At 44.8% G+C, this 26,296-nt stretch overlaps 1 protein-coding gene across 1 annotated transcript; it reads left to right on the forward strand.

Moving 5' to 3' along the window:
* Positions 1-570: 570 nt before the first annotated feature.
* Positions 571-14,666, forward strand: LOC119921336 (olfactory receptor 10A2-like). Its single transcript, XM_038741613.1, has 2 exons — positions 571-1,476; positions 14,328-14,666. Exons 1-2 carry the CDS (start codon positions 571-573, stop codon positions 14,664-14,666), a joined length of 1,245 nt encoding a protein of 414 aa, XP_038597541.1.
* The last annotated feature ends 11,630 nt before the right edge of the window (positions 14,667-26,296 follow it).

The following is a 26,296-nucleotide window of genomic DNA, read 5'->3' on the forward strand; positions in this document are numbered from 1 at the left end:
GTTCACCTTGTCATTGTTAGGTACATGAGTACCCAGCCGGTGTGCATGTGTATAAGTGCGTTTGTGTGTAAGTGGGTTTATGTGTGCTGTTGTGTGATGGGGATTTGAAGAGATTACTATGTATGAATCATGTACTGAGGTGCTCTGTTCCATGCAGGCAAGCTGTGATTATTTAATCCCCTAGTGGGCTTTGCCCTGTTGTATGAAGTTGATAGGACAAAGTGTGGTGGGGAAAATGAGGGTTAAATAATGATAAACATTATTAGCAAGTGACAATAAAAATGAAACACTTTCTCATCATTCCTTTGCAGAACTTATATTATTGGCTAAATTCACCACTTTCCCACTCTCCTGAACTTACTTCTACCCAAGGAGAACTTAGACACCATACATTCCACAGTCACTTCTTTGATCCAGGACCAAGCAAGTTACCCAATATCGTGCTGACAAATGCTTGTACGCAAGACCTGGACTCTGAAAACGTTGCTACTGATTTTTTTCCTGAAAGAGAAGACGAATTTTGGCCCCAGATATTTCTGTACTTGCACTGTTAAAAGAAAACCCACACGAATGAAGGAAGACAATCAGTCACATGTGACTGAATTCATTCTTTTGAGTTTCTCCAATCTTAATGAATTTCAGGTCTACCTGTTTATGATTTCACTTGTGATATACCTAATAGCCTTGATGGGAAACTCCCTCTTAGTGCTGGTCTCCTCGGTTGATCCTGCCCTTCAAACTCCCATGTACTATTTGCTCAGGAGTCTGTCCCTAATGGATATAGGCTGCACTACTGCCACCATCCCCAAAATGCTAAACAATTTCCTGTCCAAGAATCAAAATATTTCCTTTGGTGGCTGTGCAGCCCAGATGTATTTCTCCTGCTTTTTTGGAGCCTCGGAATGTTGGATTCTGACAACGATGGCTTACGATAGACATGCAGCCATCTGTGACCCACTCCGTTATTCTCTCATTATGAACCGGGAGCTCTGTCTACAGCTGACCCTGGCTTCCTGGCTATCAGGGATTCCCGTGGCAACAGTACTGACTACAATGATGTTTACATTGCCCTTCTGTGGGCCTAATGTAATTAACCACTTTTTCTGTGATAGCCCTGCTCTCTTAGAGCTGGTGTGCACAGACACCTTCGCGTTTGAGGTGTATGGTTTAATTGGAACTGTTATCGTTCTGATGCTCCCCTTTGGATTGATCATTGTATCTTACGTCCACATCCTCGTCACCATCCTGAAGATGTACTCTGCCAAGGGCCGTTGCAAAGCCTTCTCCACCTGCTCAACCCACCTCATTGTGGTCTCACTGTTCTTTGGGGCTGCAAGTTTGACCTATTTCCGTGTCAAATCCTCCTACACTCCTGAGAGTAAGAAGCTGCTTTCTCTCTCCTATACACTCTTCACTCCCATGCTAAATCCCCTGATCTACAGTCTGAAAAATCAAGAGGTGAAAGGTGCCCTGAAGAGAATTCTGTTAAAAAAAGATATTTTCCCAGGATCTGGGAAGCTCTGATTTTGGAAGATGACATTTTTGCTAAGATATGAAAAAGTCAGTGGCTTTGCTTATTCACCGTGATCTAGTGTATTACCATCTCTATTATTTTCTAATTGCTTGAAAGACCATGGACGAGTAAATCAGTTCTCAGAGTTAAGATAGCCAACACCTGTATAAGCTCAGAAGGTAGAAGGTTAGCAAGAGATGAAATGCTGAGACCAGGACACCTGTAAAATTGGGCATTTTCTAAATCAATTAATGGCATTTATTGAGGGCTTAAGATACAGAACATGTGGCCAAAACTTTGAAGCATTTAAAAATTAATGAAATATCTCAATACTCTATTGATTCATTTAAAAAAGTATAGAGAAAGGATCAGAAAAGTATGCTTTAGGAGTTCCTGGGATCTGAAGATTGGGTTGACTATTCATCCATCAGACAAGTTCCTCTGCTCTTGATCCACTGCTGCCACTAGCACCCCTAACCTCATTTACATTTAAACAGATGATAGCATGTCTTAAAATCCAATTACCAGGCCTGAGTTTTGAAGCAAAGCCACTAGTGAAGTGATATCTAATAATTTTCAGGACTCAACAAAGCTCACAGCAGGTACTTGTCTCGTTCCAAAAGGGAAAAAAGAACTCAATCCCTTTGAATAGAAACTACTAGATATCAACTGTTTATTCAGTTCCTTCTATCAGACAGTTTTTAAATGGCATTTGTTAGAGTTTATTATGAGCTTGTCACTGTACTAAGCACTGAGGCACATACAAGCTATTCAAATTGGCCACAGTCCATGCTCCACGTGAGGATAAAAGTCTTCAAATTCATTTCACAGATGTGGTCACTGAAGCACAGAGAAGTGAAAGTGACTTGCCCAAGTCACACTGCAGACAATTGGCAGAGCTGGGATTAGAACCCAGATCCTTCTGACTTCCAGGACTGTTGGCTATCAACTAGGTCACACTGCTTTTCAAATCACTTTATTAGACCAGATTGTGTCTATCATCTTTTGGATGAGGTTATCAAATTGTATATTGAAATGTGGCTGCTTGGCAGATAGATCTCAGCGTCCTCAGGCAGGTCTCTCTCCTGGGCAATGGTTGATTGCCCGTACCCATTTGTAGCCTCTCAGTGGAGAGAAACCGGCATCATTGGGCTGTTCTCTGTCCTGAAAGATATCAGGTGATCTGTGCCAGTTTGAGGCTTCTCGGAGAGCGTTACTAAGGATTAACTAAAAAAAATCCATGAGTTACAAAATAGGTCTGAAGCCTGGTGTTCCAGGCTGACAAGATTTTAATGGATATTACTATCCACTATAATTAAAACTAATTACTAAAAAAGTAAAGCAAGCAAAAGCCACTTATGTATAAAGGAACCTAATCCTGGCATATGGTCAATTAATAAAATATTAAAAAGTAGGCCTAAAAGGGGAAAGCACCAAAGAGACCCTAGAGAAAGCATGAATGTAGGAAAGAAGCCACAGGTTAGTTGTTCAGACTTCTCTGGGGACCAGGTACAAAATTATTTGGAAAATGAATGACATTGCCTGGAAATCAAGCTTAGACTTTGTCCAACCTGATTGTTTTGAATCTTCCCCAGCACTTAGTACAGTACTTGGCAAACAGAAAGTGCTTAACAAATATTTTTTAAAAAATAAAAAAGAACACTTTTAACCAAATAATCTTAATAGGGGACAAAATATCTAGTGAATGACCAATTATTCAAGGTGTATCATCAACTGCCACATATACATTCCTGTCAACTTTAGCCCCTTGTTGCAACCTGAGAAATCTGAAGCAATAACTCCCCATACTCCATTGCTGGGCTGCCTAACCTCAGTTTGGTATTGTCAATTATTTTGAACTACCTGTTCCACTGCTCAATCTAGAGTAGACTAATTTTCACTTCTTTGATTAAACCTGAAAGTATTTGAGGAAAAGCACGATCCACATTTGAATCTGTTCCATTTTGGTTGCCATTATTGAATGATGATGACATTAAGGATTATGACTAGTCAATGTAATCATTCATTCATTCATATTAATTGAGCACTTACTGTGTTCAGAGCACTGTACAAAGCACTTGGAAAGTACAATTCAGCAATACAGGCATTCCCTGCCCACAGTGGGTTTACAGTCTTGAAAAGGGGAGACAGACATCAAACAAGTAAACAGGCATCAATATAAATTAATAGAATTATAGATCTATACACATCAAAACAAGTCCTGATTGCAGTATTCCATGGCTATATATATATACAAGCATCGTCATTTCTAAGAATTCAATCTGATGGGTGGGATTCATAAGACCCTAACAGAGAATAAAGAAGGAATTACCTTCACTGGCTTAGAAGGGAGAATTTTCTTTGATTCAGGTGCACAGAAAACACAGATTTCAGGGTTGGGTGTGGGACATTGTTTAACTTTTATCCCTTCATAGGTATAATTTATTATTATTAACAATAGTAATAGTACTTGTTAAGCTTTTACTATGTGCCAAGCACTGTTCTAAGGGCTGGGGTAGATACAAGGTGGACAAAGTTCCTGTCCCATATTGTACTCACACTCTTAATCCCAACTTTTTACAGATGAAGTAACAGAGGCCAAAAGAAGTTAAGTAACTTGGCCATAAGTAACTTGCCCAAGGTCACACAACAGACACGTGGTGAGGTCAGGATTAGAACACATGACCTTCTGACTTCCAGGCCCATGCTCTATCCACTACACCATGCTGCTTCTCATGCTTGCTTGCTGTTTTGACGTGAGAACCAAACCTGTTCATTAGAAGGGCACAATGAAACCTTTGTGATTATAAAAGTTTAGCTACAGAGCTCACATTGTAATTTGAGTACTACTGTTGATTTCTGTATTTTTTTTCCTGTAAAAATTTGAATAACAAAATCAATCAGTGGGTTTATTTTAGCAAGTCCTGTGTGCAGAGCAGTGTATTAAACATTTCAGGAAAGTACAATTCAATAGAATTGGTAGATAATCTCTGCCCACAAGTATGTTACAATGTACATAAGGTTCAGTACTGAATGAATGGCTAATATTAAATATAATAATCAGACGTAAATCTTCCACTATCCCAAAAAAATTTTCAGCAGTTTTTTTCACCCAGTCACCAAATATTTGAAGAGAAGGATGAAAATAAGAACCCCCACCAAGGATTTTGTTTTATAATCTATATGTTGCTTCTAATGTGAATACAATGAAGAATTCCGACAGTTATCAACCTAGCTTAAATTCAGGCTAACTTTAGATGACATTTTCCTTTTAGATAAGCAGACTCTGGAGTCAAGGCATTTGAAAAATCAAAATCCCTACAAGCTCAGGCAAACACATTTTACATCTTATCCTCAGTGTGCACAATTCAAAAATCAATGATTTCACAATATCTTTAAAGTGTAAAATATAGAAGCATCGCATGGGCATGACATTCTACTGAAGCTTTCCATATTTCTATAAAGAAAGATCAAATAATGATGAGCTATCCCATTGCTTCCTTTGTTGCAAGCAATGGCCTGGGGATCACCTCTCAGGGGTCACACCAGAATGTCAAAGAGACATTATCATCCAGACTCTGAGCCTTTCAAATCACCCAGGAAAGTGACTGAGCCTCCTTATAGAGGCAGGTAAATATCTCAATAGAGCATTAACCATTTATTATTAAATAATGCAGAAAGGAAAACCAGCTAGGTAATGGCAGATTTGGCTTCTAATCCTGGATCTCTCACTTCCCATTTTTCCCCTTTGCTATCTATAAAAGGAGAATAACTGCTTCTTTATCTCTTTTGAATCTCACAGGGATGTTGGGAGGATGGATGAGACAATATTAGTACATTCTTCTAGATTTTAAGCACTTTGTGTGCAGGGGAAAAGCTTGCCAAATCTATTATACTGTGCTCTTCCAAGTGCATAGTATAGTTGTCTGCACACAGTAAGCACTCAATAAATATGATTGATTGACTAGCAGCAGTGTTTGTTGAACACCATCTTTGCCCAATGCACTGTTTTATTCATTCATTCATTCAATCGTATTTATTGAGTGCTTACTGTGTGCAGAACTCTGTACTAAGCTCTTGGAAAGTACAATTCATAAATACAAGAAAATACTATTGTTGTATACACTGTATGTGGAATTATCTAGGAAGGAAAAAATGTGGTTCTTGCTTGCCAGGAGCTTTCAAACTGAGGGAGATAGGTCCATTAGAAAAGCACGAACCTCTTGCAAACACTAGATAAGAGGAGCCAGGTATTTTAAATAGCCATATACAACCTACAGAAATACATGAGAATATAACCAAATCCAAAGGTAGTTGAGTGGACAGTGTAGGAAGGTGTATTGTTAACTGCCTTCTATCTCTCCTTGATGCTGCCAACCTGCTGCTCCACCCCACCTCTCCCACTCACCAACTTCGTCACACCCTCGACCTCATCATCTCCTAACGCTGCACCATCTCCACCCTCACCAACTCTGAAATCCTGCTCTCTGATCATAACCTTCTGACCTGCCACCTCACTTGCACTCCTGCCCCCTGTAAATCTATATTACTACCCCACAGAGACCCCTTCGACCACATCCATCTTTCTCAGAGCATCATACCCCACCTCGCCTCCCTATCCTCTCTACCCAATCTTGATGACCAGATTACTGCTCTCAACTCCACCCTCTCTACTCAACTCAACTGGCTCACTCCCCTTTCCCTTGGCTGCTCTCCTACCACTAACCCACAGCCTTGGATCACTGCCACTGTCTGGTTCCTTCGATCGTATGCTCGAGTTGCTGAAGGCTGCTGGCTAAAGCCTAAACGCCAAGCCAACGACAACCTCATTCGCACCTACTCAGCCCTCCCATGCTAGTTGGCTGTTCACTCCTGTCCCCAGGTATCTCTGCTCCCTGACCCCCTTAAGAGGTCCACCCTACTCCAGGACATAATAGTTTGTATCTGCTCTTTGTGACATCGTTATCTGCCAATTTTATTATTGCCATAGCATGTTAATTGTTTAACTACCCCCTGTGATGCAATCGCCTACTTATATCATTGCTACTGTTTTATCGCTTCTGCATCTCAATTGTTAACCTCCCGCTGTACTGTCACTTGCCCTGCTGACCTCACCATGAACTTTCAATTCCCTTGCTCCCAACTGCCATTCCCATTCCTCACCTTCCCCTTCCCCTCTCCCACCCAGCTTTTTCCCTCCCTCTCCCCCACCAAGACCACTCCCCCTCACCCCCTACCAAGGATCCCTTTGTACCAGCGCCAGTCCGCCACAGCTCCCTCCCAGCCCCCTCCCTCCCCTTCTCCTCGGCCACACCCCATCCCAGTTCTCCTTTCCCCTGGTCACCCCTCTTCCCACTCTCCCCGCCTTGGCCCCAGGCAACTCATCCCAATCCAAATCCTCCCCACCCCTCGCACCCTTACCCCTCCCTCCCCTCCCTCGACAGCTGCTGCCAAGTGTGGCCTTTGGAATCCCCGCTGCGTTTTAAGTAAGATCCCTTTCATCCTAGACCTATTCCTTTCCAGCTCTCTACTCCTCCTCGCTCTAACTGAAACATGGTTGCCTCCGGACGACACAGTCTCTTCTGCTGCTCTCTCCAGTGGAGACATCTTCTTCTCCCCCTCCCCCAGACTCAGCGGAAAAGGAGGAGGTGTCGGTTTCCTTTTCGCCCCCCAATTCGCTTTCGCACTATCCCTCCTCCCCCTTCCTTTTTATCATCATCAATCATATTTATTGAGCGCTCACTGTGTGTAGAGTTCTGTACTAAGCGCTTGGGAAGTACAAGTTGGCAATATATAAAGACAGTCCCTACCCAACAGTGGGCTCACAGTCTAAAAGGGGGAGACAGAGAACAAAACCGAACATACTAACAAAATAAAATAGAATAGATATGTACAAGTAAAATAAATAAATAAATACATAAATAGAGTAATAAATATGTACAAATATATATACATATATATAGGTGCTGTGGGGAAGGGAAGGAGGTAAGATGGGGGGGATGGAGAGGGGAACAAGAGAGAGAGGAAGGAAGGGGCTCAGTCTGGGAAGGCCTCCTGGAGGAGGTGAGCTCTCAGTAGAGCCTTGAAGGGAGGAAGAGAGCTAGCTTGGCGGATGGGCAGAGGTAGGGCATTCCAGGCCAGGGGGAGGACGTGGGCCGGGGGTCGACGGTGGTACAGGCGAGAACGAGGCACAGTGAGGAGGTTAGCAGCAGAGGAGCGGAAGGTGCAGGCTGGGCTGTAGAAGGAGAGAAGGGAGGTGAGGTAGGTGGGGGCGAGGTGATGGAGAGCCTTGAAGCCGAGGGTGAGAAGGTTTTGCCTGATGTGTAGGTTGATTGGTAGCCACTGGAGATTTTAGAGTAGGGGAGTAACATGCCCAGAGTGTTTCTACACAGAGAGGATCCGGGCAGAGGTGTGAAGTATGGATTGAAGTGGGGAGAGACAGGAGGATGGGAGATCGGAGAGGAGGCTGCTGCAGTAATCCAGTTGGGATAGGATGAGAGATTGAACCAGCAGGGTAGTGGTTTGGATGGACAGGAAAGGGCGGATCTTGGCAATGTTGCGGAGCTGATACCGGCAGGTTTTGGTGATGGCTTGGATGTGAGGGGTGAACTAGAGAGCAGAGTCGGGATGACACCAAGGTTGCAGGCTTGTGAGACGGGAAGGATGGTAGTGCCGTCCACAGTGATGGGAAAGTCAGGGAGAGGGCAGGGTTTGGGAGGGAAGATAAGGAGTTCTGTCTTGGACATGTTAAGTTTTAGATGGCAGGCAGACATCCAGATGGAGGTGTCCTGAAGGCAGGAGGAGATGCGAGCCTGGAGGAAGAGAGAGAGAGAAGGGGCAGAGATGTAGATTTTGGTGTCATCAGCGTAGAGATGATAGCTGAAGCCGTGGGAGCGAATGAGTTCACCAAGGGAGTAAGTGTAGATAGAGAACAGAAGAACTGACCAAGAACTGACCCTTGAGGAACCTCTACAGCAAGGGGATGGAAGGGGGAGGAGGAGCCCGCAAAAGAGACTGAGAATGAACGACCGGAGAGATAAGAGGAGAACCAGGAGAGGACAGAGTCTGTGAAGTCAAGGTTGGATAGCGTGTTGAGGAGAAGGAGGTGGTCCACAGTGTCGAAGGCAGCTGAGAGGTCGAGGCAGATTAGGATTGAGCAGGATAGGGCAAGATCAGTGTCTTGTTGTTATGTGTAATGTATAATTGGACTAGGGACAGAGAGACAATAGGGAATTAAGAATAAAGTTGTTAAAATGATCCAATTTCTGAGTGATAAAGGGTTCTTTCTGGGGCAAAGGAATGATGAGAAAGGGGTAAATATGTGGAAATGTTATTCCCAAATCTATGTCATGGACAGTAAAAGAAATCACTCCTCGTGCTCAGTGAACAGACAGCATTATAGTACTTTTGGAATCTTTCCATTTTAGGAGGGGTCAGATAAAACTTCGCAAGTCTTTTAGTTTACCCAGACTACCATCGAATTGGCCATTTGACTAGCTCAAATTGTTCTAGTATTTCAAAAATATAAAATCAAGTCAACTGTTCGTAGTAAACAGAACTGGTCCTCAAACGCCACATAGTTATCATGGTGTAGAATCTAGAGATAGATTTGGGGTTTTGTTTTCTTCTTCCCTTTCCTTTCACTTAAGCTTTTCAAAAATGAAATCCTCCATTAAGAATAAAAACAAAACATCAGAGACAATAAAACCTTGTCAGAAAAAGAAAAGAAAAACACTCTAGGGAACTTAGAAGCTTTTCTTGGTTCTCTGGTTCTCAAATTATTCCTATTCTCCAACCCTTGTGATCCTCTTTCATTCATTCATTCATTCAATCGTATTTATTCATCATCATCATCATCATCATCAATCGTATTTATTGAGCGCTTACTATGTGCAGAGCACTGTACTAAGCGCTTGGGAAGTACAAATTGGCAACATATAGAGACAGTCCCTACCCAACAGTGGGCTCACAGCCTAAAAGGGGGAGACAGAGAACAAAACCAAACATACTAACAAAATAAAATAAATAGAATAGATATGTACAAGTAAAATAAATAACTAAATAGAGTAATAAATATGTACAAACATATATACTTATATACAGGTGCTGTGGGGAAGGGAAGGAGGTAAGATGGGGGAATGAAGAGGGGAACAAGAGAGAGAGGAAGGAAGGGGCTCAGTCTGGGAAGGCCTCCTGGAGGAGGTGAGCTCTCAGCAGGGCCTTGAAGGGAGGAAGAGAGCTAGCTTGGCGGATGGGGAGAGGGAGGGCATTCCAGGACCGGGGGATGACGTGGGCCGGGGGTCAATGGCGAGACAGGCGAGAACGAGGCACGGTGAGGAGATTAGCAGGGGAGGAGCAGAGGGTGCAGGCTGGGCTGTAGAAGGAGAGAAGGGAGGTGAGGTAGGAGGGCGCGAGGTGATGGACAGCCTTGAAGCCCAGGGTGAGGAGTTTCTGCCTGATGCACAGATTGATTGGTAGCCACTGGAGATTTTTGAGGAGGGGAGTAATATGCCCAGAGCGTTTCTGGACAAAGATAATCCGGGCAGCAGCATGAAGTATGGATTGAAGTGGAGAGAGACACGAGGATGGGAGATCAGAGAGAAGGCTGAAGCAGTAGTCCAGACGGGATAGGATGAGAGCTTGAATGAGTAGGGTAGCGGTATGGATGGAGAGGAAAGGGTGGATCTTGGCAATGTTGCGGAGTTGAGACCGGCAGGTTTTGGTGACGGCTTGGATGTGAGGGGTGAATGAGAGAGCGGGGTCGAGGATGACACCAAGGTTGCGGGCTTGAGAGACGGGAAGGATGGTAGTGCCGTCAACAGAGATGGGAAAGTCAGGGAGAGGGCAGGGTTTGGGAGGGAAGACAAGGAGTTCAGTCTTCGACACGTTGAGCTTTAGGTGGCGGGCAGACATCCAGATGGAGATGTCCTGAAGGCAGGAGGAGATGCGAGCCTGGAGAGAGGGAGAGAGAGCAGGGGCAGAGATGTAGATCTGGGTGTCATCAGTGTAGAGATGATAGCTGAAGCCGTGGGAGCGAATGAGGTCACCAAGGGAGTGCGTGTAGATTGAGAACAGAAGGGGAGCAAGCACTGAACCTTGGGGAACACCCACAGTAAAAGGATGGGATGGGGAGGAGGAGCCTGCAAAAGAGACTGAGAAAGAACGACCGGAGAGATAAGAGGAGAACCAGGAGAGGACGGAGTCTGTGAAACCAAGGTCAGATAGCATGTTGAGGAGAAGGGGGTGGTCCACAGTGTCAAAGGCAGCTGAGAGGTCGAGGAGGATTAGGATAGAGTATGAGCCGTTGGATTTGGCAAGCAGGAGGTCATTGGTGACCTTTGAGAGGGCAGTTTCCGTGGAATGTAGGGGATGGAAGCCAGACTGGAGGGGGTCGAGGAGAGAGTTGTTGTTGAGGAATTCTAGGCAGCGCGTGTAGACAACTCGTTCAAGGAGTTTGGAAAGGATTGGTAGGAGGGATATGGGGCGATAATTAGAAGGTGAGGTGGGGTCAAGAGAGGGTTTTTTTTAGGATGGGAGAGACATGGGCATGTTTGAAGGCAGAGGGGAAGGAACCAGTGAAGAGTGAGTGGTTGAAGATGGAAGTTAAGGAGGGGAGAAGGGATGGAGCGAGATATTTCATGAGATGAGAGGGAATGGGGTCAGAATCACAGGTGGCTGGAGTAGCACTTGAGAGGAGGGAGGAGAGCTCCTCTGAGGATACTGCTGGGAAGGATGGGAGAGTAGCAGAGAGTGTTGAGAGCCGGGGGGTTGGAGAAGTGGGGGAAGAGACTTTGGGGAGGTCGGACCTGATGGATTTAATTTTGTTAATGAAGTAGGAGGCCAGATCGTTGGGAGTGAGAGAAGGAGGAGGGGGAGGAACCGGGGGCCTGAGAAGGGAGTTGAATGTGCGGAAGAGCTGGCGGGGGTGATGGGCATGGGTGTCAATAAGGGAGGAGAAATAGTTTTGTCTGGCAGAAGAGAGGGCTGAGTTAAGGCAGGAAAGGAAAACTTGAAGCGAACGAGGTTGGCATGGTGTTTAGACTTTCGCCAGCAGCGTTTGGCAGCTCGAGGATAAGAGCGAAGGAGGCGGACAGTGGCAGTGATCCAGGGCTGTGGGTTAGTGGTACGAGAGCGGCGAAGGGAAAGGGGAGCGAGTGAGTCTAGCTGAGTAGAAAGGGTAGAGTTGAGAGCAGTAATCTGATCATCAAGACTGGGTAGAGAGGAGAGGGCGGCGAGGTGGGGTGTGTGGCGCTCCAAAAGATGGGTGGGGTCCAGAGAGCGGAGATCTCTGTGATGGAGTAATACGGATTTACAGGGGAAAGGAGTGTGAGTGAGGAGGCAGGTGAGAAGATTATGATCAGAGAGAGGGATTGCAGAGTTGGCGAGGGTGGACACAGTGCAGCGGTAGGAGATGATGAGGTCGAGGGTATGACCAAGTTGGTGAGTGGGTGAGGTGGGGTGGAGGAAGAGGTTGGCAGCGTCAAGGAGAGATAGAAGGCAGGCGGCAGAGGAGTCGTCAGGGATATCCATGTGGATATTGAAGTCTCTGAGGATCAGAGTGGGCATGGAGAAGGAGAGAAGGAAGGTGAGGAAGGGGTCAAAGTCGTTAAAAAAGTTGGAAGTGGGGCCGGGAGGGCGGTAGATGACGGCTACAAGAATCTGGAGGGGGTGGTAGAGGCGAATAATGTGGGCTTCAAAGGAAGGGAAGGAAAGGGAAGGGGGAGGAGGGATGGTGCAAAAGCGACATGGGGGGGGCGAGAAGGAAACCGACACCTCCTCCTTTTCCGGTGAGTCTGGGGGAGTGGGAGAAGAAGAGGCCCCCCAATGAGAGAGAGCAGCAGAAGAGACCGTGTCGTCCGGAGACAGCCATGTTTCAGTTAGGGCGAGGAGGAGTAGAGAGCTGGAAAGGAATAGGTCCAGGATGAAAGGGATCTTACTTAAAACGGAGCGGGGGTTCCAGAGGCCACACTTGGCAGCTGCTGTCGAGGGAGGGGAGGGAGGGGGAAGGGTGCGAGCGGTGGGGAGGGTTTGGATTGGGATGAGTTGCCGGGGGCCTGGGCGGGGAGAGTGGGAAGGGGGGTGGCCATGGGAAAGGAGAACTGGAATGGGGTGGGGCCGGGAGGGAGGAGCGGAGGACTGGCGCTGGTACAGAGGGATCCTTGGTAGGGGGTGAGGAGGAGTGGTCTTGGTGGGTGAGAGGGAGGGAAAAAGCTGGGTGGGAGAGGGGAAGGGGAAGTTGAGGAATGGGAATGGCAGTTGGGAGCAAGGGAATTGAAAGTTCATGGTGAAGTCAGCAGGGCGAGTGACAGTACAGCGGGAGGTTAACAATTGAGATGCAGAAGCAATGAAACAGTAGCAATGATATAAGTAGGCGATGGCATCACAGGGTGTACTTAAGCAATCAATATGCTATGGCAATAATAAAATTGGCATATAATGATGTCAAAGAGAGCAATTACAAACTATTAAGTGCTGGAGTAGGGTGGGCCTGTTAAGCGGGGTCAGGGAGCAGAGATACCTGGGGAGAGGAGCGAACAGTCAACTAGCATGGGAGGGCTGAGCAGGTGTGAATGAGGTTGTCGTTAATGTAACATGGTGCTAACGAGGGCTTTTTACCTGGGGGCGGGGGGAGAGTCATTCAGGACCGGACCGGGAAGGGGGGGATGAGGGGCACTTTAAGGAAGGTCGCCTAAGTGGGGGGGAGGTGGAAGCAGGGGGCGTCCGTGGGGGTGCTGTGATGGCGGGCGGGCGGTCCTCTCGGGAATGGAGTCCCGGGCGACTATGGCGGCGCTCTGAGGAGAGGATCCTTCCGGGAGCAGCAAGGCCGCGCAGTGTGATGGCGGGCGGGCGGGCTGGCCTCTCGGGAACGGAGTCCCGGGCGTCTATGGCAGCGCTCTGAGGAGAGGATCCTTCCTTCGAGCAGCGGGGGCCACGCGGTGTGATGGCGGGCGGGCGGGCGGGCCTCTCGGGAACGGAGTCCCGGGCGTCGATGGTGGCGCTCTGAGGAGAGGAGCCTTCCGGGAGCAGCAAGACCGCGCGGTGTGATGGCAGGCAGGTGGGCGGGCCTCTCGGGAACGGAGTCCCGGTAGTCTATGGCGGCGTGCTCTGAGGGGAGGATCCTTCCGGGAGCAGCAAGGCCTAGCGGTGTGATGGCGGGCGGGCCTCTCGGGAACGGAGTCCCGGAGGTCAATGGCGGCACTCTGAGTAGAGGATCCTTCCAGGAGCAGCAAGGCCGCGCGGTGTGATGGCGGGCGGGCGGGCGGGCCTCTGTGCAGAGTACTGTACTAAGCACATGGGAAGTACAAGTTGGTAACCTATAGAGACGGTCCCTACCCAACAGCTGGCTCACAGTCTTTGCAGACTCTGTCCAGTCCTATGAAGGTGACAGGATGTAGTGTGGTGGAAAAAATGAGGGCTCAATAATGATAACCACTAGTAGCAAGTGAGGATAAAATGAAACACTTTCTTATCATTCCTTTGCAGAATTAGTATTATTGGCTAACTTCACCACTTTTCTATTTTCCTGAATTTGCTTCTGCCATAGGAAACCTAGATACCATATAGTTCACACTGTGATCACCTCCTTCATCCTTGACCAAACAAGCTAGCCAATTTCATGCTGACGAATGTTAGGAGGTAAGACCTGGACTCTGAAAGCATCGTGATTTTTTTCCTGAGCAGAGAAGACACATTTTATGCCCAGACCTTTCTGTAATTACATTGCTAAAATAAAGCAATACAAATGAAGGAAAGCATACAGTCACATGTGACTGAATTCATTCTTTTGGGTTTCTCAAATATCCATGAATTTCAGATCATCCTGTTTATGGTTTTCCTTGTGATAAACCTAATAGCCTTGATAGGAAACACTCTCTTAGTGTTGGTCTCTACTGTGGACCCCACCCTTCAAACCCCCATCTACCTTTTCCTCAGAAACCTCTCCCTTATAAATATCGGCTGCACCACTGTCATCATCTACAAAATGCTCACTAATTTCCTGTCCGAGAATCAAAGTATTTCCTTCTGTGGCTGCGCAGCCCAAATGCATTTCTTCTTTTTCAAACCCTCAGAGTACTGGATCCTGACATCGATGGCTTATGACACACAGGCCACCATCTGTGACCTGCTCTGCCATTTGCTCATTATGAACTAAGGTCACTGTCTTAAGCTGGCCTTGGCTTCCTGGCTGTCAGGAATTCCCATGGGTACAGTACAGACTACAGTGATGTTTACACTGTCCTTCTGTGGACCTAATGCAATTAATCATTTCTTCTGCGATGGCCCTACTCTCTTAGAGCTGGCATGCAAAGACACCTTCGCGTTTGAGGTGTATGGTGTCACAGCGATCGTGACTTTCCTGTTTCTCCCCTTTAGAGTGATCATTGTATCTTACGTCCACATCCTCATCACCATACTGAAGGTATCCTCTGCAGAGGGCCGTCGCAAAGCCTTCTCCACTTGCTTGTCCCACCTCATTGTGATCTCACTTTTCTTCTGGGCTGTGAGTTTGATCTATTTCCCGAGACAAATCCTCCTACTCTCCTGAGAGCAAGAATCTGCTTTCTCTCTCCTATACCATCTTCACTCCCATGCTAAATCCCCTGATGTACAATCTGAGGAACCAAGAGGTTAAAGGTGCCCCGAAGGGAATTCTGGATAAAAAATATATTTTGTCATGATCTGGGAGTTTCTGATTTATGAAGGTGAGTTTCTTTATTGAGATATCAAAAAGTGAGTGGCTTTGCTTAGTCACCATTACCTAACATTCTAATCTTTATAATTTGCTGAGGGCTCACCGTGTGTAGGGAATATTCTAGGCTCTTTGAAAGGACCATAGTAGAATACATCTGTTCTCAGAGTTAAAATGGACAACATCAGTGCAAACTCATAACATAGAAGGCTAGCAAGAGATGAGATGTTGAGAACAGGACACTCATAAAATTGGATATTTTCTCTACCAATTAATGGTATTTATTGGGGTTTAAGTTGTGCAGAACTTGAGGCCAAAGTTTTATATCATTAAAGAGTTAATGATATGTCTTACTATTATATTCATTTATTTTTAAAGTATGGAGAAAGGATCAGAAAAGTATGCTTTAGGATTTCCTGGGCGTTGAAGGTTGGGTTGATTATTCATCCATCAGAAAAGTTCCTCTGGTGTTGATCCACTCCTGCTACTAGGATAACTACACTGCTCTTTTAGGGAATACTCCCTCGTTTGCATTTAAACACATGCTGGCATGTCTTAAAATCCAATTACTGGGCCTGATTTTTGAAGCAAAACCATAAGTGAAATGAAATCTAATCATTTTCAGCACGCAGCAAAGCTCAAAGCAAGTACTTGTTTCATTCCAAAAGAAAAAAATCAATTCCTTTGAATAGCAACACCTATTCAATTCCTTTTATCAGTCCTTTTTAAGTGGTATTTGTTAAGTATCTATCAGGGGATAGACACCATAATTAGCACTGAGGTACATACAAACTTTTCAAATTGGCCACAGTTCATCTTCCAAATGGGACTAACACTCTTAAATGTTATTTTGCAGATGTGGTAACTGAGGCACAGAGAAGTGAAAGTGACTTGCCCACAGGCCACACTGCAGAAAATTTGAACTGGTTTTAGAACCCAGATCCTTCTGACTTCCAGGCCCATGGGCTATCCACTAGGCCACATTGTTTTTCAAATCGGTTTATTAGACCCGCTTGTGCCTATCATGCTTTGGGTGAGGTTATGAAATAGTAGAGTGAAATGTGGCTGCTCGGTGGAAAGATTTCAGTGTCCTCAAGCTGGTCTCTGTCCTTGGTGATGGTTGTTGGACTGCACCAGTTTTTGGCCTCTCATTGGAGAGAACTAATCATCATTGGACGGTTCTCTGTGGTGGGAGATATTAGGTGATCATACCGGTTTGAGGCTTCTCGGAGGTGGAATTACTAAGGATTTATTTTAAAATATCCATGAGTCACAAGGGAACCCTGAAACCTGGTATTCCAGGCTGAAAAGATTTAATTGATATTTAACATCCACTCAAATTAAAACTAATTACTAAAAAGTGAAATATCCAAAAGCAAGTTATGCATAATGGAACCTAACACTGACAATTGGTCAGTTAGCAAAATATTAAAAAGTAGGCCTAAAGGGAAGCGCACCAAAGTGAGAATAGAGACCAAAGATTCAGAGAGATTATGAATTTAAGAAAGAAGCCACAAGCTACTTGTTCCGGAGACTGAAAAAAGATTTTGCTTGTGACCAGGTAAATAACTGCGTGGAAAATGAGTGATATACTGCCAGGGCATAAAGCTTAGATTTCGTCCAACCTGTGTTGTTTTTCCCCAGCACTTAGTACAGTACCTGGTAAACAGGAAGTGCTTAATAAATACCATTTTAAAAATCAGAAAATAACTCTATAGCCAAATAATTTTAACAGAGGGAACAATATAAAGTGAATGCTCAATTATTCCAGATGGATTGGTTGTTGCAGGTTTTTAAATTATCATCAACTGCAACATGTACATTCCCTTCAACTTCAACCCCATGTTGCAACCTCACAAATCTGAAGCAGTAAACTCCCCATTCTCTATTTCTGGGTGGAATCCCCTCAGTTTTGTATTGTCAATTACTTTGAATTACCTACACCACTAATCAATTTAGCGTGGACAATTTTTCACTTCTTTGATTAAACCTCAAAGTATTATGGGAGAAGCGCCTTCTGTGTTTGAGTTTATTCAATTTTGATTGACACTACTGATTGATGTTGACATTAAAGATTACAAATAGTATAATTGTGATCACAGCAATCCATTTTTAGATATACAAACATCTTCATTTCTCAGAAGTCAATCTTATGGTTGGGATTTGTGAGACTCTAAAAGAGAATAAAGAAGGAATTATTTTCCCTGGTCTAAAGGGGTGAATTTTCTTTGGTTCGGTTTGAACAAAAACCACCGATTTCATGGCTGGTTGTGGGGCATTGTTTAAGTTTTTTCCACTGATAGGTATAATTTAATAATAATAATAATAATAACAATAATCATAATGATAATGATAATGGTACTTGCTAAGCACTTACTACGTGCCAAGCACTGTTCTAAGCATTGGGGTAGATGCAGGTTTGGGCACAGTCCCTGTCCCACATTGGGCTTACACTCTTAATTCGAATTTTTTACAGATGAGGTAACTAAGGCCCAGAGAAGTGGAATGACTTGCCCAAGGTCACACAGCAGATAAGTGGTGGAGTCAGAATTGGAACCCATGACCTTCTGACTCCCAGGCCGATTCTCTATCCACTACACCATACTGCTTCTCATGCTTGCTTGCTCTTTTGCCTTGAGAACCAACACTGTTTATTAGGAGAGCACACTGAAACTTTTGTGATGATTAATGTTTAGATACAGAGCTCACTCCTACAGCCATTGTAATCTGATTTCCGTAGATTTCTGTTACTGTTGATTTCTATATCTGCTTTTCTTTGAAAAACTGAATATTAAAATTAATCAGTTGTTTTAACTGATCAAGTACTGTGTGCAGAACACTGTACTAAACACTAAAGAAAGTACAACTCAACAAAATTGGAAGACAAAATCCTGCCCACAAGGATTGTACAATCTACAGGAAATTCTACATCCTTAATCAACTGAAGAAAAGTTCAGTACTGAAAGAATAGCTAATATTTAATATAATGATCAGAAATAAATCTTCCTTAATGAGAAACAAATTTAGCAGTTTTTTTTTACCCAGTCTCCAAACCTTTGAAGACAGAGATGAATATAATATAAAAAAACCACCAAGGATTCAGTTTCATAATCTATATGATATGTCTAATGTGAATACAATGAAGAATTCCAAGAATTTTACCTAGCCTAAATTCAGACAAAATTGAGATGATATTTTCCTTTTACATAAGCAGACTTTGGAGGCAAGGCTTTGGAAATATCAAAATCCCTACAAACTCAGGCAAACCCATTTTACACCTTATCCCCAGTGTGCACAATTTAAAATTAAATGATTTCACAGTATATTTTAAGTGCAAAAAATACAAGCATCTCATGGGCATGACATCCTTCAAAGCTTTCCATATTTCTATAAAGAAAGATTAAGCAAAAGGATAACGAGCTATTCCATTGCTTCCTTTGCTCTAAGCAATTGCCTAGGGACAACCTCTCAGGGGTCACCCGAAAACGTCAAAGAGGCCTTACTACCCAAAACATCAGCCTTTCAAATCAACCAGGAAAAAGCAATCCTCCTTCAAGAGGCAGGTAAATTTCTCAGTAAAGCATTCACCAACTTATCAAATAGTGTAGAAAGGATACCTGGCTCGAAAATGTCAGATTTGGTTTCTAATCCTGCATCTCTCCCTTCCCCTTATATACCTCTCCTTCTCCCTTGTCCTTATAAACCACTTATAAAAGGAGATTACCACTATTTTTTTTTACCTCTTTTTACTCTCACAGGGATGTTGGGAGGATGGAAAAAACCATACTAGTAAGGTCCTCTAGACTGTAAGCACTTTGTGGGCAGGAGAAATGTCTGCCAAATCTGTTATACTGTACTCTCCCAAGTGCTTAGTACAGTTCTCTGCACACAGTAAGCACTCAGTAAATACAATTGATGGATCAGTAGTAGTGCTCGGTGAATGCCATTGTCACGCAATACACTGTTGTAGGCACTGAATGTGGAACTATAAAGGAAGGATAAAATGTGATTCTTGCTTTCCAGGAGCTTTCAAACTAGTGAGGGATATAGGTCCAGTAGAAAAGCATGAACCTCTTATAACAGTAGATAAGGTGAGCTAGGCATTAAAAATAACCATAATCAACTAAAAGAAATCTAAAAGAGTACAACCAAATCTGAAGGTAGCTGAGTGAAGCAATGTGGGGAGGGCTATTATGGGAAGGGGTATTGAGGGAAGAGTTCATGTAATGGCTGGATTTGTTAAGCTTGAAGAAGTGACAGATATCTCGTTTGGGGAAAAAATGTTACTTGATGAGCAAGTAAAATGGAAAGTGTTGGACCAGTGAACAGGTTTTCTTGATTTGGGTGGAGGATGATGTCATCTGTCAGAGAGCTGTGAAATCCACACTCAAAAGTTTTCATTTGATATTAGTGGTGGTAAGTGACCCTGCAGATTTCCAAGGAATGGAGTGCCACCACCCAATGTGTTGAAGAGAAGTGACTTGCTGTTGGGTGTAATGTATAAAATTACGCTAAATTTCTCCTAGAAACCGAAATGATTGTCAAATGCTACACAGTTTTGGAATGGAATCTCAAGATAGATTTGGGATTTGCTTTGTCTTCTTACCTTTCATTTTACTAACGTTATTAAAAATGAAATCCTACACTGATATAATAAAACAAAATGTAAGAGACAACAATAAACCTTTGTTAGGGAAAGAGTAAGACTTTAGGAAGTTCAGATGGTTTTCTTGGTACCCTGTTTTTTGAACTATTCCGCCTCTCCCTGCCCCGAGATTAATTTGATATCATCTGTCCTTCTTGTCATTTTCAAAAGGAGAAAGGAAGAGTATGGAAGGATTTTAAGGCTTCTGAGAAGGGTTAGACCAATATTTTTCTTTTCGGGAACCTGTTTCACGGAGCTAAAATCATAGTTCTACTTTCCTAAGGATAGGACTTAGAGGAAAAGTGATAAGGATGAGGGAATGGATTTGTAACAGTGTAGTGACAGGAAAGATGGGGGAAGAGAAGGAGCAGAGAAACAACGAATCTATTTCGGGATCTTTCATGTTGCTAAGAAGCACATTTATTTGTGTGTTTGTGTGTGTGTGAAAATCCTTAACCCTGTCATTGTTAGGCACATGAGCACCCAGCTTATGTGCATGTGTTTGTGTATATGTATAAGTTTGTATGTATAGGTGGATTTCTGTGTGTGAGATGTAGGGGTGTGTGTGCATGTGTGTGTGTATGTGTGTGTGTGTTTATGATGGAGAGTTGAGGAGATTTCTAGGTGAGAGTCATGCATTGGGGTGCTTTGTTCCCTGCAGAGAAGCTGTGATCATTTAATTATTTAATTAAATTAAATTTTATTATTTCATAATGAAAACGATAGGATATAGTGCGGTGAGAAAAAGGTGGGTTTGATAATGAGAAACATTAGTAGCAAGTGAAGAGAAAATGAAACAATATTTTCTCATTCCTTTGCAGAATGTGTATTAATGGCTATCTTCACAACTTCCCCAGTTTCCTGATCTTGCTTCTACCAAAGGAGAACCTAGACACCATATATTCACCATCACCTCCTTGATCCAGGGCTAAACAAGCTACCCACGTTCATGCTGAAAAATGTTTGTAGGGAAGACCTGGAGTCTGAAAATGTTGCTACTGATTTTTTTTCCTGAACAGAGAAGACCCATTTTGGGCCCAGATATTTCTGTACTTACATCTCCCTTAAAAACACCATGCAAATAAAAGAAGGCAATCAGTTACATTCTTAATTAATTCATTTGGGTTTCTCCAGTCTCCATGAATTTCAGGTCATCCTGTTTATGATTTTCCTTGCGATATACCTAATAGACGTGACTGAAAACTCCCTCTTAGTGCTGGTCTCCACTGTGGACCCTGCCCTTCACATCCCCTTGTGCTTTTTCCTCAGGAGTCTGTCCCTGTTATAGATATTGGCTATACCACTATTGTCATCCCCAAAATGCTCACCAATTTCCTGTCCAATTATAACTGTATTTCCTTTGGTGGCTGTGCAGCCCAGATGTATTTCCTTTTTTTTCGGGCCTTTGGAGTGTTGGATCCTGACAACAATGGCTTATGACATACAGGTCACCATCTGCGATCCACTCCATTATTTACTCACTATGAACCAGAGGTTCTGCCTGCAGCTGGCCCTGGCTTCCTGGCTAACTGGGATTCCTATAGCAACAGTACAGATTACAATGATGTTTACATTGCACTTCTGTGGGCCTAATATAATTAACCATTTCTTCTGTGATGGCCCTCCTGTCTTAGAGCTGGTGTGTACGTACAGACACCTTCGCGTTTGAGGTGTTATGGTGTAACAGCAACTGTTATCGTCCTGATGCTCCCCTTTGTAGTGATAACTGCATCTTACGTCCGCATCCTCATTAACATCCTGAAGATGTCCTCCGCCGAGGGCTTTCACAAAGCCTTCTCCACCTGCTCATCCAACCTCATTGTAGTCTCGCTGTTCTTCGGGGCTACGAGTTCAACCTATTTCCGAGTCAAATCTTCCTACACTCCCAAGACCAAGAAGCTGCTTTCTCTCTCCTATTCAGTCTTCACTCCCACGCTAAATCCTCTGATCTATAGTCTGAGGAATCAAGAGGTGAAATGTGCCCTGAAGAGATTCTAGGTAAAATAATAGTTTCCCAGGATCTCAGAGGCTCTGATTTGTGAATGTGACTTTTTTATTGAAATATAAGTCAAAGCTTAGTCACCTTTACCTGACACATTCTCATCTTTATTATTTGCTGAGGGCTCAATGTGTGCACAGGATATCCTGGGCTCTTGGAAAGACCACGCTAGAGTGTTATAAGCCCATTCCTCATTTTGAGAATTAAAATGGACAACAGCAGCCCAAACTCAGAAGGTAGAAGGCTAGCAAGAGATGAGATGCCAAGGCATCAGTACATAAAATTTGGCATTTTCTCAATCAATTAATGGTATTCACTGAGGGCTTATTGTGTGTATAACTTGAGGCCAAAGTTTTGAGGCATCACAGAATCATAGCAGCATGCCTCAGTGGAGAGAGCACGGGCTTTGGAGTCAGAGGTCATGCGTTCAAGTCCCGGCTCTGCCAATTGTCAGCTGTGTGACTTTGGGCAAGTCATTTAACTTCTCTGTGCCTCAGTTACCTCATCTGTAAAATGGGAATTAAGACTGTGAGCCCCCCGTGGGACAACCTGAAAACCTTGTAACCTCCCCAGCGCTTAGAACAGTGCTTTGCATGTAGTAACCGCTTAATAAATGCCATTATTATTATTATCATTATTAATGTTCTATTGTTTTATTTAAAAATTAGGGAGAGGGGATCGTAAAGGAATGCTAGAGGCATTCCTGGGAGTTGAAGGTTGGGTTGATTTTTCATCCTACAGACAAATCCCTCTGCGCCTAATTGGCTTCTACTTCCAGGACCACTACTCTGGTTTTGTGAGGAATATTCCCTCATTTGTACTTAAACAGATGTTGGACATGTCTTAAAATCCAATCAGTCAGGCAATTACATTTATTGAGCACTTACCGAGGGCAGAGCACTGCAATAAACACTTGGGAGAATACAGTATATCAATAAACAGACATATTTTCTGCCCCTAACAAACTTACTGTCTAGAGGGGGAGACAGACATTAATATAAATAAATGAATTACAGATATGTGCATAAGTTCTCTGGGACTGAATTGATGGGTGAATAAAGGGAGCAAATTAGAGCGACGCAGAAGGGAGTGGGAGAAGGGTAAAGGAGGGCTTAGGCAGGGAAGGCCTCTTGGAGTAGACATGCCTTCAACAAGGCCTTGGAAGTGGGGAGAGAAGTTGTCTGTTGGATATGAGGAGGGAAGGCCTTCCAGGCCAAAGGCAGGACATGGTCGAGAGGCCGAAGGCAAGATAGATGAAATCGAGGAACAGTATGAAGGTTAGCGTTAGATGGATGAGGTTTGAGGGCCGGGTTTTATATATGTATATATATATACACACAAACACACAAAAGGACTAATTTTCGAAACAGTGCCCTAAATGGTGACATCAAATAGTTGTGTGCACCCAACATAGCTCAAATTACTCTCGTTCCACAAGAAAAAAAAATCAAGCTCCTTGAACAGTAACACCTAGAGATCTACTGCTTATTCAATTCCTTTCATCAGACATTTTTCTTTTTCAGTGGTATTTGTCAAGCACTTATTATGAGCTGGACACTGTACTAAGCAGTGGGGAGATACAAGTTAATCAGGTTGGACTCAATCCATTTCCCACATGGAGCTCAGAGTCTTAAACCCCACTTTACAGGTGAGGTAACTGGGACACAGAGAAGTGAAGTGACTTTCTCAAGGTCACACAGCAGACAAGTGGTGGAGCTGCAATTAGAACCCAGGTCCTTCCGACTCCCAATGCCAATGTCTATCCACTAAGCACTGTGGTTCTCAATTAAATTTGTTGGTCTTGGTTGTGCCTATCTTCTTTTAGGTGGGGCTATCATTTGATAGACTTCTAGACTGTGAGCCCACTGTTGGGTAGGGACCGTCTCTATATGTTGCCAACTTGTACTTCCCAAGCGCCTAGTACAGTGTTCTGCACACAGTAAGTGCTCAATAAATACGATTGAATGAATGAATGAATGAATGATAGATTAAAATAGAATTGAAGGTAAACTTGACACTTTAGAAAGTTTCCCATGAAAAAGAGAATGAAATTCAAGAGGGATCAGGGGAAAGTAACACATGTAAGGACAGAGCCTGGACAGCTAATAAAGTCTCACATGATTTCTTAAGTGCTGTGGTCACCTCCTGTTTTTTTCAGGCTGGGTTTCAGTGGGTTGAACATAGGAGTAGAGGGAAAGCAATTTGTCCACATCTCCTGAGTGGTTTGACTTGGGCAGAGAATACATGAGTATAGCAGATCCAAAGAACAAGGTGATGACAATGAGATGGGAAGAGCAGATAGAGGAGGCTTTGTGCTTTCCCATAGCCTAAGGACAGGTTCTGGAAAGGGAGATGATTTTGACAGAGAACATGAGTATCAACAGGAAAGGAACCGTTACGATCAGCATGGTCACATTATATGTCAGAAGCTTATTGGGGAAGATTTCTAGAGGAGCAGTTTGGCTTAGAGATAAGAACATGGGCTCGGGAGTCAGACGTTGTTGGTTTCTAAACCGGGCTCTATCACTTATCAGCTGTGTGACTTTGGGCAAGTCGCTTAACTTCTCTGTGCCTCAGTTAACTCATCTGTAAAATGAGGATTAAGACTGTGAGCCCCACGTGGGACAACCTGATTACCTTGTCTCTACCCCAGTGCTTGACACATAGTAAGTGCTTAACAATTACTTATTATTATCATTATTATTAAGCCCGGCTCCACCACTTGCCTGCTGTGTGACCTTGGGTAAGTCACTTCACTTCTCTAGGCCTCAGTTACCTCATCTGTAAAATGGGAATTGAGATTGTGAGACCCACATAGGACAAGGACTGTGTCCAACCCCATATGTTCGCCATAGACGCCCGGGACTCCGTTCCCGAGAGGCCCGCCCGCCATCACACCTCGAGGCCTTGCTGCTCCCGGAAGGCTCCTCTCCTCAGAGCGCTGCCATTGACGCCCGGGACTCCGTTCCCGAGAGGCCCGGCCGCCCACCCTCCCGCCATCTCAGCGCCCCCACGGACGCCCCCCCCTGCTTCCACCCCCCCCCCACTTAGGAGGCCTTCCGTAAAGTGCCCCTCATCCCCCGCCCTTCCCGGTCCGGTCCTGACTGACTCTCCCCCCGCCCCCAGGTAAAAAGCCCTTGTTAGCACCTTGTTAGCACCATGTTAGCACCATGTTACATGTTACATTAACGACAACTTCATTCACACCTCCTCAGCCCTCCCATGCTAGTTGACTGTTCGCTCCCCTCCCCAGGTATCTCTGCTCCCTGACCTCCCCTTAACTGGCCCACCCTACTCCAGCTCTTAATAGTTTGTATCTGCTCTCTGTGGCATCATTGTCTGCCAATTCTATTATTGCCATAGCATATTGATTGCTCAACTACACCCTGTGATGCCATCGCCTACTTTTATCATTGCTACTGTTTTATTGCTTCTGCACCTCAATTGTTAACCCCCCGCGGTACTGTCACTCGCCCAGCTGACCTCACTATGAACTTTCAGTTCCCTTGCTCCCAACTGCCATTCCGATTCCTCACCTTCCCCTTCCCCTCTCCCACCCAGCTGTTTCCCTCCCTCTCACCCACCAAGACCGCTCCCCCTCAACCCCTACTAAGGATTCCTCTGTACCAGCGCAGGTCTTCCGCTTCTCCCTCCCGGCCCCCCTCCTCCCCTTCTCCCCGCCCCCACCCTATCCCAGTTCTCCTTTCCCATCGCCACCCCCCTTCCCACTCTCCCCGCCCAGGCCCCCGCCAACTCATCCCAATCCAAACCCTCCCCACCCCTCGCACCCTTCCCCCTCCCTCCCCACCCTCGACAGCTGATGCCAAGTGTGGCCTCTGGAACCCCCGCTCCGTTTTAAGTAAGATCCCTTTCATCCTGGACCTTTTCCTTTCCAGTTCTCTACTCCTCCTCGCCCTAACTGAAACATGGCTGTCTCCGGACGACACGGTCTCTTCTGCTGCTCTCTGCAGTGCAGGCCTCTTCTTCTCCCACTCCCCCAGACTCACCGGAAAAGGAGGAGGTGTCGGTTTCCTTCTCGCCCCCCAATGTCGCTTTCGCACTATCCCTCCTCCCCCTTCCCTTTCCTTCCCTTCCTTTGAAGCCCACATTATTCGCCTCTACCACCCCCTCCAGATTCTTGTAGCCGTCATCTACCGCCCTCCGGGCCCCACTTCCAACTTCTTTAACGACTTTGACCCCTTCCTCACATTCCTTCTCTCCTTCTCCATGCCCACTCTGATCCTCGGAGACTTCAATATCCACATGGATATCCCTAACGACTCCTCTGCCGCCCGCCTTCTATCTCTCCTTGATGCTGCCAACCTCTTCCTCCACCCCACCTCACGCACTCACCAACTTGGTCATACCCTCGACCTCATCATCTCCTACCGCTGCACTGTGTCCACCCTCACCAATTCTGTGATCCCTCTCTCTGATCATAATCTTCTC

This window comes from Tachyglossus aculeatus, assembly GCF_015852505.1.
Source record: "Tachyglossus aculeatus isolate mTacAcu1 chromosome 12 unlocalized genomic scaffold, mTacAcu1.pri SUPER_6_unloc_2, whole genome shotgun sequence".
Taxonomy (NCBI): Eukaryota; Metazoa; Chordata; class Mammalia; order Monotremata; family Tachyglossidae; genus Tachyglossus; species Tachyglossus aculeatus.